We start from the raw sequence: 20061 nt of genomic DNA on the forward strand, positions 1-20061 counted from the left end.
TTCTGTCTGTAGCTGCAAACTGCTGCAGGTTTTGTCTGATTTTTTTTTTTTTTTTTTGTCGAGGGAATATGAAAATAAATATACTGAATAATATGTACTGATTATTGATATTTCTGTTTGTTTTAATGATAAGTGGTGACTCTTAACAAAAGTATTGCATGTAAAATTCTGTTTTTCAGTGTACTCAAACTTGTGGAGCTGGAATAAAGACAAGACTGGTGATTTGTCAGCTTCCTACTGGCCAAATATTGGGTGATCAAAACTGTGAAATTCTAGACAAGCCACCTAACATGGCACAATGTAATGTGCATTCTTGCCCTGGTGAGGTTTCATGGCATCGGGGACCATGGAAATCGGTACGATAGCATTCACTGTTAATTTATGCTTTCTTTTTCTTTCTGTCAGTCTTTCCTCTTGCCTTTTTAAAAGTGTATTGTTATTTTATTTGATAACAGTGAAACAATAATGCATGTGGAATGTAGTCTGTGTAGTTTTATTAAACAATTGTTCCTGCAGTCATTGAATTAAATGGGAAACAGCCATTTATTCAGTGGGAACAGTATCATGCTCTGTAAAATATCATATTGAATATTTTGAAAATTACCAGATATCATCGTAGTTGATAGCACTACCTAATAGGTTGTTCTATTTTGAAGGGTTATGATTTGATCTGTGTTTAAATTTAAAAGGAGATGCTGTAATTTATACTATTATCTACATATTTATATTTGTAAAAAAAAAAAAAAAAGCCGGTTAGTGCATAGTTTTTTTTCTTATAGCATATTGAAGTATGAAAGAACTTGCATACATGTATATTACACTCTGTCATCAAACATTTTACTTCTTATTACGTGTACATTTGTGTATAAAAGTTTATATTTGTGGTTTTAAAACAGTGACTAATGAAAGCTGTCTATGTATAATTATGTATGTAACTATACCATGTTATTGTCTACATGTCACTGTCTAATATGTAAAAATGCCTACTGTAATCACTATTAATCTTTAAAATTGCCACTGACAGATTATTAACATACTAAAGTAATCTTAGCAAGCTCTACAATATAGAGTACATTATATTTCCCAAGCTCTTAATTTGACAACAATATTTATTGTTGTGCTCAGTTCTAAGGAGAATAATGGCTGTCAAAGCAGGCTGGATCCAATTCTGTTTCCATTTAAATTAGTTAAAAACCTGTCATTAACATCCCTGGGAGATGGACTAAGACAACAGTTCTATAAATATATATTTTCAGCTGATAAAAATGATGTAATTTGGTTCCTTGAATTAACAAGGAAACACTTTTTAACTGTTCTCCAATTTTGACTTTTAATAATTTATTACTGTTTATATAATCTATTCTACTTTATTGAACGTACACTTCAGAATGAAAATTTGAATTACTAATTTACCACAGTTCTCTCTTCCGCTGTGCAAAAAAGTTTTGGGTCTGCGTTTAATAGGCATTGGAGTATCCTTTTTAGCCATTGGCCAAATAATTAGCAGTGACTTGCTAATGTTTAATTAATGTATGTACATCAGATGCTGAGAAGACAGCCAGGGTGTTCAGCACACAGTTGCCTTTGAACTCAGTGTTTGTTTTCCTCTTAGATTGAAAGTTATTCACAGCCTGTTCCTCTGTTCCTTCCTTGAGTGATGCAGTTTGTCCTACATTAATAGATTACCTAAAAGCTATTGTTATGTATCATAGAAGTAACATATGGCTTAGTTTTGCAAAAATTTTCATCTTGGTTTACATCTCAATTGACATAAAAAGCCATTTTAATCCTTCAAAACCTAAGTTTAGAATGGAATCTAGTTGTCAGAGTGTCTGTGGCCACTGTTTTATATATGATTGTTGGCTCTCTGGTTATTGAGTAATAGCTTTAATTTCATCACAATGTCACATGGTGTGCAGAAACAAACAGCAGGCTCGAGAAGTAAAAGCAGGTTCACATATTAAATATGCTGTCACTTTTTAGTAATTTAACTAGTTTGAATGCTGCCCACACACAAACTTCAGTTATTTTTTGTTGCTGAGCACAATTTATTCACTGAGAATGACTATTGTGAAAGAGCACTGAAAGCTTTAGTCACAGAAACACTTGTTGTAGCCTAGCACAAATGGGATTGTATAGTCTGCACTTGTGGGTGGTTGACTAGTGATGTGATAGTTAGGCAGAGTTGTGATGTATTGCCAATTTTATGTCTTTCTGTCCTACAGTGTGCGCCCTAATGTAGGGGACTGTTAGTGAGTGGACAGTCTCTGAAGACTGGAGGCATCAAACATGCCACATTTACACTTATTCCCTTCTCTTTAAAGGTAGCAAGAACCAGATGAAACACTCTTCATATTTGTGATAAAATATTGAGTAATATTTGTGTCTGAACAACAATGCACTACACTTTTATATCTACTAATGAGATTCCAGTGTCAGAAGTTCAGTAGAAATTGAAAGGCGAGACTTCCCACAAGTAGTGTCACTTGCCATAATAGATTCTACTGTCTTTTACTTCTGGCGTGCATGGCACAAAGGTAGTACATGGAGAGCATGAGTAGAAGGATAGGAATTTCTAAGTGATTGCTCTACCTGGAAGCTTGACCTCCTTGAATACTGGCCCTGTCTGTGGCCTAGCCATTTCAGAAATGGGTATCAAAATTGCTTAGAAGACCCTTTCCCCATTCTGATATAGCTTTGTCTAAACCATTTCTGAACTAAAAGAAGACAGAGAGGACATTATCGGTGCTATAAATATCTAAATGTTGAGTGTCAAAAGGATGGGGCTAGACTCTTTTCAGCGGTGCCCAGCAACAGGACAAGGGGCAGTGGGCGCAAACTGGAGCACCAGAAGTTCCACCTGAACATAAGGTAAATCATCTTTACTGTGAGGGTGGCAGAGCACAGGAACAGAATGCTCAGGTTGTGGAATCTTTCTCGAGATATTAAAAACCAACTTGGACATGTTCCTGTGCAACCTGCTGTAGGTGGAACGCACTTCAGCAGGTGGGTTGGACTAGATGATCTCCAGAGGTCCCTTCCAACCCCTTAACCTGTGTGTTTCTGTCAGAGGGTTTGCTCACTGATTACTCCAGCTTTTACACAGCCAGATAGTTTCCTCTTCAATTTTAGATTCCAGCAGAAATAGATTCAGAACAAGTCAAATTAGCTAAGAGTAGTTCAGAATCCTGAGTCCAGAACCTGATCCACCATGTAGGATTATTCTATATTATCAGTTTTCAGTCCACAGTGGGGCAGTTGTTAGAAAGGCTCTGTTTATGATTTAAAGTGACAATTCTGATTGATGCTTTTTGCAGTTTAGCGGCTATAAGCTGTTACACTTTTATAGTGTCTGTCAGTAACAGAGCTGGCTGTTACAAAATTTAAAGTCTGTGCACTCCTCTGTTGCTGGTTTCTGCGCTTGTCCAAAGGGATGGACACTCCAGGACACTTTCTCAGAAATATTATGCGTACTCTGAGACTCTGAGTCTTTGAAACATTAATTCAATCCAGAATTTTCATATAATGGTATCTGAGCCAGAAACATGCTCTGAAGTTTTTCAGATGGCTAGGAAATACATACTGTAACTTGAATTTGTTTTATCTGGAGGTCACTGAGACACCTCAACAGTGAACTTCCTAGAATGTAGCTTACATCTTCCACCCTCTTGTGCAAGTTTCTGAGGGAATTTTCGTTATTAAGAACTGAATCATGCTCATATTTTTGTTTCCCTGCCTTTTTATCAAAAGGTGAAGGAAATGGAGTGAGTTCACACCTAGTCTCTGTCTGTATCTTGAGGGACTCTGCCTTGTCTTCAAAGAATACCGCCATCAATTGTTTATTTAAATGAGGTTGATGAATATTACACAAACTTTCCTAAATTCAGATGTTTTAAGTTTTCATTCCCTAATTGGCATGTATCTAAGTACACTATCTCTTTTTTGTATACAAAAATTACAATACAGTTGTATATATTTATACATACATATATATATATTTAAAATGTATTTATAAGTTAAATAATACATAGGTAAATATAGCTGCTTACTTTGGAGTTCCACCACCAGTAATTCTGGCCCATGTATCTTGGATATTTTTCTTTTAGACTACTCTAGTTTCATTGGTGAAGGGATTGAGGCAATGATCCAAAATTTCATGAAACAATGAATAAATTACAAGCTAAAGAGTATGGGAACCATATGTCACATTATATAATGTCAAGAAAAATTCCATAGCGTTCTGACAGCTGGCTAAGAGTACTTTGCCCTAGTATAGATTTTTATTGTATTCCTTCTTTCTACAGTTCATTATTGAGTTTTTGTGCTTAGTCCATGCAGTAAGACTTAAGGTTTATTGTATTGGTTTTCATCAGAGTGGCTCAGATTTTCTGACCCTAATAACAAGAAGTTCTCTTTTACTTAAAGCATGAAAAGAGAGAGTATTACAAATTTGCAAAGATATCATAAGATTTTTAAAACTGAACCATAATGACAAGATTTAACAACGTTGTGCTGAAAGACTTTTATAATGATCTGTCTTAATCAAGAATGATGCTTTATTGCTTTCTGTACTAAGCTTTTTTCCTCTAAAGAGTATTTCCCATATCCACATGCTTTAGTATTCCCAGCTAAACAACTGTCTGTTACCTGACAAAAAGTTATGTGGGAATACAATCAAATCAGCCATTAATGAGATTAATGGTTGTGTTTAGATACAACAGCTCTTCAGATACATGGTGTAGATACATGTACTAGCTTGCAAAGCTTTCATGTATAGCTTTGTTGCTAAACTCTACCGGTTACAGTTCAGAGTATGGCAAAGTAAAGGTCCATGTTGAGGCTTTTGTTTTCTGTCAGATTTTCTTGAAAACGTCTACGTTAGGAATCTGTTTCAATACTAATGAGAGACAATTTATGCTTGCTGTTGTGAGTTAACTGTAGTGCTGTCATTAGCACTTTCCTACATTTATCTTTCATGTTGGACTTCATGCTCTTTTACTTCACTTTTATATTGTGATTTGATATAAGATACATCCAGTTCTTTTCATGGTTAGGAGTAAGATTTTACCATATATCAGTTGTGAAGTCAGATAACTGCAGAATTCTTTTCTTAATGACTTCAACGTTTTTAAGATTTTTCTGTAGTTAAAGGGACTGAAGATTAAAAGTGGACAGACAACTTTCCCAATAATAGTATTTGTGCAGAGTGCTTTTACACTGTTCTAACACAATTAAAAGAACAACATACTGACAACATAGTAGTCATGTCAATTGTATTTTGTTAGTCAAGAAATCGAGTGTCACAGACAAGTGTTTCACTGACTGTTCAAATTATATTAAAAGAGTCCTACACAAGTACTGTTTAAGAATGATGGTTTTTCTGAGTTCTTTGGAAACAGTCTAAAACTGATTGTGCTGAGGTAACTTTATGGTCAGTGATAGAGACAAGATTTGATCCTTACAGAAGATAGTTATATTTTGTCTGAAATGTTGATAAAATATTTTTTTTCTTTTCTTTAGTTTTAGGATTTTTACATAGTTTCACAGGTATCACTAATGATTTCAGAGGAAATAGGTATAAAAAGAGTGGATCAGCTCATCTTCTAAGTTAACTTTAAGTAGCCAGAAACATCTTACTGCTGTTTCTTACTGCCCTTCAAATAAATACTATAATATTATTTTAAGTGGCTGTTGATCTAGTACTTTAGTTTTCTTTTTAGTTGCTCCAGAATCATTTCAGGGTAGTTCTGTCTTTGCACTAGTGGAAGAAATCTGTTATTGCTTTTAACAAATATAAACTTATTTTTTAAGAATTGACATCCAAGTCCTCTCCCACTGTTGTTACTGCCAGACATCCCATTGACTTCTGCAGGAATGGAAGCAGCCCAGACTTGAAAATAGTTATTTGTTGTCATTTTAATGCAAAAAATCTTGCTATGTATGATAAGTGCCTTCATTCACTTTTTCTAATGTGTAAAAAGTATTTATATCTTTAAAGATAATCTTTTATATTAAAAGGGAATTCAGAATCAGTGAACTTGGTTTTCAAAACCAGCTCCAGTCATTTACCTCTACTTCTGCTGCTGCCCAATGTCAAACTTCAGAATACCTCATTACCAATACAGCACATTTATTTAATGTGAAAATGGCTGAAATGTTAATGTTAGCACATGCTGTTCATTTTTTAAAACTTTGGAAATGGGGGTGCCTTTTCAGAGATAACTGATAACATGTGTCACTACCTGAAAAATGTCGTAAACCAGACTTGGGATAGTGGATTTCATTTAGGGTAATTATGATAAAAATGAGAGAGAATATTTTTTCCAAAATTCAAATACAAATATTCGTGTATTGTCCATCAAGTTTAGAGGAAATTTCTCCGTTTTGGTGCTATGTTGCCTGTATAGCTTGAAATAATAAATAAGTTATAATGTATGTGTGATAATTTAATTTAATGACTGACTTGTGTCTCAAATACAGTTTCATTTTAACCCTTCTTTTGTATGCATGTTATGTGGCTTTGTGTTTATATTTAATGTGTCATTTATTAAGGAATGCTTATGTTTAAACTCCTTAAAAAACTAAAAAATAAAAAAGGGGGGGATGGGAACTAACCACTTTTGCTGAAAGTGAGGATTTTTTACCATTGAATAATCCTTGTATTGCAATGAGCTTCATATGATATTTTAATGACAGTGTTTTCATGGGGGGAGCTCTTATCCTTGAACATGAAAGAATGTATAAACATTGTTACTGATAAATGCAGCTGTTGACACTGTTGGACAACTGGACTGGAATAGGTAGTTGGCACACAACCTTTGATGATAAAGCTTAAAGATACGAGCTATTGAACACTTTGCTGGAGCTATAATTTTAGGGCCTAGTCCTGCTTCCACTTAGTCAGTGACAAAAGACATGGAAAAAATGAGGATTGTAACATAATGCTGTAGTCAGCCTCAAAGACATAACCTAATTTTTTACATTCCTAGAACACTTTTGCATGAGAAGGTTTGCAGAACTTTCAGACTCTCTGTTTAGAAAGAGGACAAGTAAGAGGGGAACAAATTTAAAAAAATAAATAAAACTAGGATATCATGGAAGGGGGGAAAAAACCAAATGGCCCTTACTACCGTTCCTAGATATATATATAGCCAGTTCATGAGAGTGAAATAAATACAAAGCTACTGATGTATTTATTTCTTTTTTTGCAGCATTAGAACTTTCAGAAAAGCTGAAGGGCTCTGGGTAGTCAAATCTATGTGAAAATCATTCTGAGCTGGCTGTATATATGTAGCAGTTTTGAAAACCCATCACAACTCATAAATGTTGGTTCAGAATAATTTTGAGGCCCAAATTTAGAAATTATCAAACATATATTAAAGTATTAGCATTTCCTAATATTTATGAAGGTTAGTACGCTAATATTTTGCTTACCTGGCATAGGTTAGGAAATGAACAAAATATTCCGTAATTCTCTGTTACGGAAGCTCCTAGTCCTTCTTGTGGAAACTGGTAATTGTGGGAGACTGGTGGCTCCACTGAGACAGGCTGCTGCATTGATCAATATGTGCTACTATGCATCCATGTAGACCCTTTTCACTTCAGTCAGAGCAGGATTGGACACGTAAATGTCCTGCTGAATCAGTCCTTGAGAAGCTCGCATGCATGCTCACATTTATACACGTGACTGTAGTGTTGGAAAGATTGGTCTGTAAGTAAATTTGGAAATATATGGAAGAGTGGCTTGCGTTGAAAACTGACTGGAATTGAACGTGTGAAGGTAGGTAAAATGTCCTACTTATTATCTAAAATATACTCAAAAACGTATTTTCATGCCCTATTAATATTGAAAAATGTGTTCTTTTTCTTAATTCTTTAGCTGATATTTAGTTAAGTGCCATAGAAAGAATTGTAATTTTGTATGCATCTAAAAAGTTTGAAAAATTTCTTACAATACCATATCGTTCCAGTATATATTGCTTTGTATTTCCAGTTGTTTGTAGAGTTCAAGTACATGACCTTAGTTTTTAATCAAATGAAAAAATGACATTTATAGACAGACACAGAGCTCATGTATTTGCTATTCCTTTAATTTCTGAGCGGCTGTTTTGCTGCTGCTAATCAGAATTGCAGTTGTGATCCAGTGTTTCTTCTGCCCTTGTTCAGTTTTTTGCAAACTCAGCTAAAACTAATTGGTGTACTGTATTGTCTAGTTACTTTTGTAATTGGCTAATTGAAGGGACCGTATCTCTGAAGATAAAAAAAGAAGAATCCATAAAATTAAGTTTTAAATTGTGAAAAGTATATAAATAAATGCTTTTTCTGTGCAACCCCTTTGATTGTATAAGCTTCCACGCCAGAGACCCTCCAGCATGTTAAAAATATGGTCCTGCTTTTACTGTGAAGACCTATGAATAAAATGTCACACTCAAGGGGGAGCATTACTTTTCAGTGAGGATGCAGATTATGTCATTCCCATGCATTTGTTCAGTTTTCCTGAGCTTCACAGGTCTGTTAAGTGGCATCTGGTTGTTGGGAGCAACAGTGAATTAGCTTTGGGTTGCTGTTTGGTTTTGGTGGAGGTTGTGAATGTAACTGCTGGATGGACACAGACAAATCTGTTCTCCATTTGGAAAACATGTCCAGAAATGTATCCATTTATTGGAAACACAAAAAAAAAGCCCTTCATGTCTTTAGCTCACACCAGATTTCTCTGAGGACTCGTGCCCATTTGTGCTACCTTTCTTTCTTGATGCTTCCACTTTACTCACTGTTTGTCTCCAATGCTGCTGCTGCCCATGTGCAATTCCTTAAAGGTATTACTAGTCTTATGTGACTGTGGAATGAAGGACAAGACTTGCTGAAGTCTGACCAAGTCAGCAATTTGATGTCTGCAATGATGTAATGGTGAAAGTGCCCGTACCAAGTACTTTCTAGGAGGTATCAAAGAAAAAGCAGGGTTGCTGTTCAGCATTGTAAGTTTGACATGAATTTGTACTTGAAGATTCAGATTTTCAGAAAGACCTAGTGAGGGTCTAGCTCTGTTCCTGTTTGCTGCTGGTTTCAGAAGGAGAGGTAAGGCAGAATTGTCTGATGGGTTTTGAGGGTTTGGTTTTGGGTTTTTTCTTGGTATTGTTTTTTTTATAAATTTTTATTATTTTTTTAATTTACCACTGTTCTTGTATTTTTAGATGTGATTTGCATCAGCCATTTGTTCTATATATCATTGAACGGAAAAATGATAAAAGTTAGGTGCATGTACCAGATATGTTGTTGCAGGAATGCTGGCTGAGCAATGTAGTTTCTGTTCCCTCCCTCCCAGCAATTAATAAGCTGATCATGTTTCTCATTCTTTTAATATGTACTGTTATTAATTACAGTGAGAACGTTGCTTGAGTGAAGGCTGATGGTGAAGTTCTTAGCAGCGGTATGTGCAGACCCTACAGTGACACTTAAGACCTCCCCGTGAGGTAGCATAGCCTGCCAAATGGCTGCTGAAAGGAGGCAGAAATACCTATTGTTTTTCTGATTCTCAGATGGTAACCAGATGCAGTGGATTCGAATCAAGAGCAAGTAAGGCAGGAAGAGTAACTATAAAATTCATTTTTTACTGTAATTGAGAGATGAAAGGGAGCCTATAAAGGAAGTGTTAAATGAGATACCAAATGTGATACGTCATTAGTGGTAAACATGTTAGTCATTAACTCATGAAATTGTGATCATTAGTTTCAAGTTTTCAAAAACACCAAGCACAAGGCTTGGTTTTACACCTTACTAATGCTGTCATGTAGCATGTGCCCACCACCGGTAGATGGTTCTCTTCGATTATTGTTGTGCCTAATAAAGAGCGCTTCTTCCAGGGAAGCTGAAACCTGAAAGAAAGTAACATGTGGGGGGACAGATTATGACAACTGAGTCCGGTTTTGGACTTTGACTCAATTATTCATGTTTAAGTCCAATAAAGTATAATACTCATTTTCTGTGAAGAATTGCCCTCTTTTTCTAGATGTCCTTGTATTTCTGCCACTGTTCTGTTCATTTTATTTTCATCTTCTTCCACTGTGCCACACAAACTTCTATTGACACCCACACTAATATCTCCATAATCTGTGTGGAACAGCACATGGAATGCAACCTAATTGTTCTCTAATGCCTTGGATTATACTCTTCTCCCTGTATGCCATGTTGACTTAATCTTGTCCAAAGTTTGAGTCAAATTTTGTTTGTTGTTATAAAATTTAGACTTGAATATTGCTAGTCCAGTTTTTCCTTTATGAATTTTGTGCTTAGTACTTGTTAGGCTTCACAGTGAACTTTTATGAAAGTTTTTTTTTTATTTATTAGTTCTCAGCTGCACTAAAATTTGAGATTTTTACCTGACATGAGGCTTTTTCACTTATTATAGCAGCAGAGTACTAGAGTCAACTCCATTCAAATAAGGCAACCCTTTTCTTTTGAAACAAAAAGGATAGAACTTTGTCTAGAGACAACATTTTGAACAAGTTGTTTTTTCAACAAGTTGAAAATTTCTTCACTTATTTACTTATCGAAATTAAGACTCATTCATACTTCTAAGTTTTTAGCAAAAAATAGCAAATGTGGGAAGAGTAGCTATGTGATATGTGAAGTATGATCAGTCACTTACAGAAAGAAGTTTCTAAGTTTCCTGTTCTTTAATAGGGACACATGAAGTGGCACCTGTGAAATACAGTTCTTTGGGCACTGAATTTTTATTTGAGCATGCCCTTGAAAAGGACTTGGATATAACTGAATATATACCAGGATCTGAAGATATATGTAGTGTAAAAGCCAAATCCTACAGTTGCTAAAGTAATGTTGCAACTGTTTTGGCAGTCCTGTTGTTCTTCTGTTATTGTAATAAATATAAGCTTGTTTGAAGACTTAATTGCACTATGTGTTATGAAGGTAAAACAAAGAAGGTTGCTCACTTGAGTTTATGATCTCGTTCAGATGTATGTGGGCAGGTTGGAAATACATGGCACAGGGTGGCCTGGCCTGGCTGAGTATCTTGGGAGGTGTGGAGCTGAGCATGGTTACAGCCTGTTTCTCAAATGCTCTGTAGCAGCCATCAAAAAGGGTGCCAGGCTTTGGGCAGTGATGGGCAGGATGTTGGTGTTCAGTCATGAGCGGGAAAGATGACAGGGCTTTAAAAGGAGGACTTGGTCATCTGTTTTAGTTCTGTTAAGCCTGATGTAATGGGTAGTGCTTTGAGATGTCAGAGACACAGGCTAAATTAAAAGACATTCACAAATCTAGCTAGAATAAATAAATGAAATTCTATGGAAAGTCATTAAGTGGAATTTCAAGAGTTCTGGGTTTGATTTTTCAAACAACTGCAAAGAATATTTTTTTTCATCTGCCATCCAGGCAGATTCCTGTTTTTTTTTTCGAGAGGTCTCCATCTTTAAGGCGACTGCCAGCTGCACAGGACAAAAAACATCAGTCAATGTGATGGCAACTTTAAATACTGTGAAATTCCTCTGTAACATATTCGGTAGAATTTGAGTTCTGCAGGCATGAAGTCAACTTAACCATCAGGACAGATCTTGAAGGTCTGACTTCAGTATTGTTTGCTTTAATCAGATATCTTTATTTTTAAAAGGAATACATTAACACTCCTATTAGAAGCCATATATATATATCCTCTCGTAGCAGTTTTATCTTCATCTTATCCACATCAATCCTAAAATGTCTTTCATCCCCTTTATCTGTTCTTCATTCCTACTTTTTCTATGTATGTATATGTACATAATTTCTCATTTATGTACATGATTTCTCATTTATGCTCACCTAATAAATAGATACGCTTCAGCAAACTTCAAAAATAGTTATTCAGGAGTTTTCTGTTATTCTTCAGATAAAAGTTGAAACAAAATTATTACCTTAAAAAGAATCCAACAAAAGCTACCTTGTTATGGAGCATACCAGACTCAGTCTGATCAGAAACCTGTGTGCAGGTTAGTGACCTCAAAAGAGTCACTCATATTTTATGAGGTAATGTGGTTGTGGAATCATGGGCCATTCAAGCTTAGCAAGAAATCAGAAAGGACTTCAGGCATCTCTAACAAGTTCATGGGGAATTCAGTCTTGGACATCTAATCCAAATTCGTAGTTTTGTGGGTGGTGGTAGTTGCAATAGCTAAAAATTGTGACTTTTTTTGTGTCATACAACTAGTCATCTGCACTGTGAAGTCTCACTGTAGAGCTTGAACAGAAGACTATCCGCATTCTTGACCTCTCTCTGCTTAAAGCCTATGAAAGAACAACAGATAAACATCATGATTACCTGTTTGTCTTAGAGAGATGTGATTGGAGCATTCATTGCAGGGTTGTCTGTACCTGGTTTGGTTTTCAGATGTGCTACAGTACCTCATGGTACACTTTGCAAGTGGTTTTGACAAGTAGAGCAGTAGAAACATGGAGATTTGTGCTGTGTCACTGACCCCAGGTGTCCCTCTGTCAGTGTCATGGGAGCCAAAGCTGTGCTGTGGGCTAACTTTGCAAAGTGTTTTAGGGATGATGCTTGTGTTGCATCTTACTGAAACACAAGGAGTGTGGATTTCTCATCTTTCACATTTTGATACAGAAGCCAGAATCAATGGGTGCAATATTTCCTCATGCACAGGCAACAGACGGGGAGGAATTTGCAGTAACTGTGGATGTTACTTGAAATAGTCTACAAGTGGAGATCACAGAGCAGAAATTCATCAGCTTGAGAGAAAGGGATCTGTAGGAACTCATTGGTCTCAGCTGGCTCTGCATTTGGCTACTGGAAATAGTCTTGCTTGATTTTAAAAAAAAAAAAAAAAATAAAAAAAAATAATTAAAAAATGCCCCTGACCTTAGAGATCCAGTCAAATTATGTGGTGGGAATAGTGGGAATATCATCTAGGTAGTGTTTAGCTCAGAGGGTAGCATTGCAGCCCTAGTGGAAATATGGTTACCTGTAGGAGGGAAGTGTGTTTATTATTATTTTGCATCAAAGATCTCATGACGTTTGCAGTATGACTGCAAATATTTCTGCGGGAAGTAGTTTTCACTCTAGATCTTATCTTCCAAATGCCATCTACAACTCTGCAAAGTGGGAAGGCCACAAAGAACTTGAACAGAGAAGAAAGACCCTGGGCATATTCTTGTTGGGTATATGCTTTTTTTTGTGGCATGTTTTAACTCTAGTGCTCGGTTGATACATAGCATACAGTCGTGGATACCTCCTTGTACAAAACACGGGGGGCAGCTGCAATGTTCAGAGGACAGCAACATCATCGGTAAGAGACTTGGCCGAAGTGACAAATGAGAAAAAGTGAGGGTGGCTGTGTTTCAACACCAAGCCTTTATTAGAATGGACTGAATGAGGTGTTCTTCCAACGCATAATTAGTGGTTACAAAGAGGTAAGTGTTTGAGTCTGCTAAGGGTACAATGAGAAATAGCCCTCTTATTTAACTTGAACAGTAAGAGAGACTGTCGTGAAATTCTAAGATGCTTTTCTATAAGGATGGTTATACAGTGCAAGAATGCATGCAGGGAAGGCTGCAATGTCCCTGTCATCGAAGACAAGACTAACAAACAGGAATGGTCCAATATACCTGATCTAAATGCTGAGCAGCATGATGGACTGGATGAAGTCTGAGTCTTCCTTAGCTTAGCCTGTCTCCCTTCCATTGCTATAACTGCAAAAGCACATTTCGAGGTTTGGCAAAACAGACATACAAACTGCAGCTGCAAGGAGGACTTGATCAAATCAAGACAGTGACTTGAAAATATCTTCAGCGTAACTTCTGTAGTTAACGTAGTTCATATAGTTAACATGATCTATTGTAACTTAGATGTTACAATAAATCATACATATCTCTTGGAGTTCAATCCACTCTCTCAGGAGCAATGGAATGTTTGGTCTTCTGTAACCATGGTCTTTTTCTGAGTGCTCTAGTTAATGGCACAAGTGTTCGTACTTGTTTAAGTGAACAATTACTAACTCTGAATCAAAGAACTCAATAGGACCTAATTACAGAGTCTGTTTCTTCTTGACAGTAGTCTACATTGTTAAAGGAAAGAACAACTTCTTGAAAACTTCTAGCTGGAAAATGCCTATTTCATGCTCAAGCATTGCAAGAACTCCTGGGGAGATGCAGCTAATGGGGAGATGTCAGGCACAAGAAGAGCTAGTTCTGATAGGACAATTTAAAAGTTCAAAAACTCTGAACTATGTAATTCTCCAAGTAGTGTTTTACTAGCATCTTGCACAGCAATGGTCCTGGTCTAGTTGTAGCATAGTTTTAAAAGAGACCAAACTGATTTTTTTTGCCAACCAGAGATAGTCAAAATAATTTGTCAGACACTCAAGCAACTCCTGTGTTCAACCCGCTAGGTTTGTAATTACTGTGATCCATAGTATAAATTTGTCTTTTTTTTTTTTCTTTTCACACTGATATTCCTGTCCAGTCAGGGAAAAGAAAGAAGACAGAAGAAAAAACCTTTTAATATTTCTAATAAGTTTTATTTTTTTCAGTGCTATTTTTGAGGCTTAACCCCTGTAGACAGTTAAGTCCCACAGAGCTGCTGGCCCAGTGCCCTCTGGTGGGATGGAGTAGAGAATCAGAAATATAGAAGAGACATTCAAGGGTTAAGATTAAGTCATTTTATTATAATAGGTAAAGCAAAAGCTGTGGCAGCACGGAATGCAAAATAAGGAATTCATTCATTACCTTCCATCAACAGCGGGAGGCAAGTGTCTCACACAGAAGTGTTACTTGGGAAAACAAAAGCCATCACTCCAGATTTCCCCCTTTCCTCTTTCTTCCCTCAGCTTTTATTGCTGAACACAATGTCATGTGGTCAGTAGGGGTCAGCTGTCCTGGCTGTCCCCTCTCCAAACCTCTTGTGCACCCCAGGCTACTCACTGGTGGGGCAGCACGGGGACCAGAAGAGTCCTTGATGCTGTATAAAATAAATTAAAAAAAAAAAAAAAATCCATGTATTATCAGCACTGCTTTAGTCACAAATCTAAAACCTTGCACCACACTAGCTACTATGAGGAGAATTACCTCTATCCTAGGCAAAACCAGTACAATTACAGCACTATTTTTAGACACAGTGACTTATTTTTTAAACAGTTAATATGAATACAAAGAGAAACTGCTCTATGCTTTGCCTTTACTGGTCTGTTTTTCAGTATTCATAAACCTACAGAGTAACCAGCTAAGCTACTGAAAATGTTCCCTTGAAAGAAAAGGCTGAGAAAATTTAGAACAAAATCCACCAAACAGTCCAAAGGCTTCAACTTTTCAATGAAACAATATCAATAGCAAAAGAATCAAAACACTTTTAATGAATATCAGCACGTCAGCTGCAGGAAGATGAATTTGGTAGGAATTGATGGTGGCACATCTGTCTGTGCCACAGAAAGCATGAGGAGGTCTATCAGGCCGATCCTCACAAAGCTTTATTACTGTGGAAAAAAACCCCAAACAGATGAATCCTAGTTACCAGTGTTATGGAATGACTTTGAACAATAGTAATCAAGTCCAGCTTTTTGCTGTAGTTTTATGTTTTTGAAACGCTCTGACATATGGGAAATATTACTTTAGCCAACTTTGAGACGAGTGCTAGAATTTCTATGTGAAATGGTTATAGGATTTTTTTTTTCAAAGACATATTCACATTTATTTTGAGCTTTAAAGTTCTTATGGATTTTTCTTCTTTCTACACGTGCAGTCTGCAGAAAGTGTATGCAAAATGTACACTCCATAAGCCTCCAGTTGTGTGGAATGTCATACAAGTGAAGCCACGTTATAGATGTGTTGAGCCATAAAGACTGTGTTGTTCTTGACCATGTCCAGGTTTGAATGGAAGGAGCTCCAGCAGCAAGGAGTTAAGTGCAGTTGTACTTTCCCCTGCCAGGAGAGTTAAGCCTTGGGAAGATCACTTCCAGAGCATGTCACAGAGTAGAGGAGGCACCAAGCAGTGAGAAGACCATATTCCACAGACAGTGTGAAATAATGCATTAGGATCTCGAAGAAGGAGCACAAGCTTATAAAGGACAAAATCCAGCTTTGTAAGGAGTGTGCTCTAGTCTAGGTGCGCAGAAAGGACAGGTCTCAAAGTGAAAGTGCACTGAAAGTGCAGCTAGAGGTAGATGCAATACATCCTATAAGCTATGTTTAGATACCTCTAGCCGCTTGGGAGTCCCACTCAGAGATATTCTATGAAGCCTTTATTTTTCACTCAAAGAACTGAGCAGGAGCTATGCTTTGCCCTTACAGAAAAGTTAGGAGGCATCCCCCACTTTATATTATTTAAAACTTTTGATTCAGTATTTGAGAGACTTGGTTTCCTTCCCTTCGTATTCATTGTCTGTGCTGGAGGACAGGCAACCCTTATTCCCTTGTCAGGAACCTCCAATGAGAAGCCGCATAGACAGGAGCAGTCTTTCTTTTCTTTTCTGAAGGTGGGCCACTGTCTAGTAAAGAAAACAGCTGGCCTGCCTGCATCTGATGCTAAGGTACTCTGGGAGAAAATGGTCCCTTTAAGAACTATTTTTATGAATTACCGAAGGAATTAAGCAGTAGTATGTCCAATTTCAAAAGAATACTTTACCTACAGAGTAATATACACTCTTAAATGTTCCCTTTAAGAAGGACGTAAATTATCTACATCCAGGGTGAGTGCATTAGATTTTTCATACATTAAATAATAAAACATTAAGAGCATGTCCATGTCTTAGGTTGTACTATAAATCTTATCTATATTTTTCTAAAAAATTGAAAATAATTCCTACCTGCAGATTTCAATTCTTTCATTTGTATTTCTGCATTTTACATTAAGATAACAATAGGTTTCTACTACCTTGAGTCAAAACTAAACATTATGTAAGCGAAAGAAAGCTTAAATAACGTTTGAAGTATCTGTTCATAAATAGATGTTCTGTTTTTAACACCCAAAGTGATATTTTCTTTTTTGAAGTCTTGCTTCAGCTTCCTCTCTAATATAGTTGGAAAAAATATGGATTCTCTTAATTCTTGTATAATTGTACCCTAATGAAAAAATTCAATAGGACATCTTTATGAAAGAACTGCAAATAATCTCTTTATGTACAGGCATTGCATTATAACTGCTAAAAATACCTTACTGTTGTAACAGGCTTACTTAACACATGTTCTTTTAAAGACAAAAATTGAAGATAAAAACAGCACAGATGGTAAATACTAGATTAGGCCTTTTAAACATGAAAAGTCAGTCAGTTGTGTCTAGACCAATTAAGAAAAATAGAAACAACCCAAAAATCGCAGAGCCACTACTAACGTGTGGAAGTAAACAGGTAATGTAGTATCTAGTTGGTGGAGATATTATTGAAAGATATTTGAAAGACTGAGACTTAGGGCAGAAGATTTCTTTACATATTGTCTTGCTATTAGCCGCCTTCCAAATATATCTGCACTGGCTATAAGACAAATATATGTGTGTGTATATATACTGAAAAGTGTTGTCTTGATACTGAACATTGAGAGCAAGGTGAAATTAAAGAGGGAGACTATTCTGTGCTGTGTTAGCCTCACCTAGTGAATTGGAGACTACTTAGGACAACTTCTTTAGCTGCAGTTCTCAATCTGGAATGATACCCCCAGAAGATGATTATATGTTTACGTATATAAGGGCTCTACCTGACATCCCTCTGGAGCCTCATTTATTCTAAGGAGGGGCACATGACATTTTCCTAACACATGATAGGAGGAGATTGAGGAACGTTGTACTGCACTTCACTTTCGAGGTACTGGACAATAAAAAGGAAGAATCTTCAGAGTTTAGGGGTCCTTTACTTCTACGTTTTATGATTGAAATTCCTGAAGGAAACTCTAACTGAGGCTAGAATTAGTTATCAAGATAACATCAGTATTTTAGTTTCCATATGTATGTTATCTTATCTGCTTGGATAATTGAATCCTCTGAATTCAGAGCTGAGTTTTCTGAAAGGCTTTTATAATGACACGGGTTGCCAAGATTTAGGTTTTCTGACCTACATTTTTTTTATAGATAAAAAGAAAGAAAGAATTTAGTTTTGGGTAACTTTTGCACTAGGAAGTATTTCCTGAATAGTTCTAAATTAACGAAATAAATTGTAAGACTACATGAACAGTTTTATGATAATGATAAATTGCAAGATTTTGAAAGAAAAATTATGTACTTTAGGAACATTCTTATTTACTGGAATGGTATAGGAGACATATAAAAGCAAGCAGTGGCCAAATCAATACTCTATGTTTTTGCAAATATAATTATAGTTGCAAAAGAGGAACATGCTATCCATTGCATTGTGTGATAAATTTATTGCTTTATTCTGCAAATGTTCCATTTTAAATAAATTGGCAGTTTCAATTAACCATTTAAGATTACACATATAAATGTTTAAGAACACACAAAAGTCCCTTTGGTATTGAAAGCAGGCAAGAGATTCTGTTTAACAAAGGGTAGTTACTGTTATTGTAAAAAATGTTTCTTTCTATCAAATTAATTTATTACAGTAGATTGTTCTATAATTTAAAAGCCTTTCTGTTTTTCTCATGCAAGTATTTGACAGGTTGTTTTGGTGTTTGGGGTTTTTTTGCAAGTATTTCCAGCTACTGGAAGTTGTATGTTCTGAACTTCATTGCTGGAAAATAGAAGATGTATGTATTTAAATGTACTTAATTACATTTATGTGTAATTCTGGTGACATAGACAACAATGTAAGACAAAAGGAAGGGAAATGTCTTATGTGCGTTGGAAAAAAGTGTATATTTAAGTCCTTTTCACATCCACTTAGAAATTATATTTTGATTTGAGTATTGATTCTCTATCTAATGTGTGAGAAATCATAGAATCATAGAATAGTTTGAGTTGGAAGGGACTTTAAAGATCATCCAGTTCCAATCCCTCTGCCACGGACAGGGACATATCCCACCAGATCAGGCTGCCCAAGGCCCCATCCAACCTGGCCTTGAACACCTCCAGGGATGGGGCATCCACAACTTCCCTGGACAACCTGTGCCAGTGCCTCACCACTCTCATCATGAAGAAATTCCTCCTAATGTCCAGTCTAAATCTGCCCCTCTCCAGTTTATACCCATTGCCTCCAGTCCTATCCCCACAAGCCTTTGTGAATAGCCCCTTTCCAGCTTGCTTGTAGCCCCTTCAGGTACTGGAAGGTCTCTATGAGATCTCCTCTCTTCTCCAGGCTGAACAAGCCTAACTCTCTTAGCCTGTCCTCGTAGGGAAGGTGGTCCAGCCCTCCGATCACCTTTGTAGCCCTCCTCTGGACCCATTCCAACAGCTCCGTATCCTTCTTATGTTGAAGATTCCAGAACTGGACACAATACTCCAGATGAAGTCTCACAAGAGAGAAACAGAGAGGCAAAATCACTTCCCTCGCCCTGTTGGCCACACTCCTTTTGATGCAGCCCAGGACACGGTTGACCTTCTGGGCTGCGAACACACATTTCCGGCTCATGTTGAGCTTCTTATCGACCAGCACCCGCAAATCCTTCTCTGTAGGGCTGCTCTCAATCACATCATCCCCCATCGTGTACTGAAAAAGGGGATTGCCCCGACCCACATGTAGGACCTTACACTTGGCCTTGTTGAACCTCATGAGGTTCTCACAGGCCCACTTCTCCAGTCTGTCCAGGTCTCTCTGGATGATATCCTCTCCTTCCAGTGTGGCAACTACAGCACTCAGCTTGGTGTCATCTGCAAACTTGCTGAGGGTGCACTCAATCTCACTGTCAATATCATTGATAAAGATATTGAACAGCACCAGTGCTGTTTAATAGGCTTGGAAACAAAAAGGTGATAGCGCATTTTCTTGCGGGATTGATAGCTTGATATTACAATCCCCTGCATGGATACAGATGGCTGAGCTCAGGTATTTGTCAATGACGATATGAATGAATGAACGAGACAGGAGATGTTTGTGGTTACTGAGCAGTAACACTCAGTATGAGAGAGCTTACACAGAAATTTCAGATAAGTATGGTAGACATTCTGTCATAATAAAGAAACTTTAT

At 36.8% G+C, this 20061-nt stretch overlaps 1 protein-coding gene across 10 annotated transcripts in view; it reads left to right on the plus strand.

The window, feature by feature from the left end:
• Positions 1-20061, plus strand: part of ADAMTS20 (ADAM metallopeptidase with thrombospondin type 1 motif 20) — an 87418-nt gene that overhangs the window by 55558 nt on the left and 11799 nt on the right. For all 10 annotated transcript variants that reach the window (XR_008448153.1, XM_054056067.1, XM_054056073.1 and 7 more), the window contains one exon: positions 180-356. Coding sequence is in view for 9 of the 10 variants with exons in the window: in XM_054056067.1 (XP_053912042.1) it covers positions 180-356 (177 nt within the window). In the remaining variant the exon portion in view is untranslated. The remainder of the gene's footprint in view (positions 1-179; positions 357-20061) is intronic.

This window comes from Cuculus canorus, chromosome 1, assembly GCF_017976375.1.
Source record: "Cuculus canorus isolate bCucCan1 chromosome 1, bCucCan1.pri, whole genome shotgun sequence".
NCBI classification, from domain to species: Eukaryota; Metazoa; Chordata; class Aves; order Cuculiformes; family Cuculidae; genus Cuculus; species Cuculus canorus.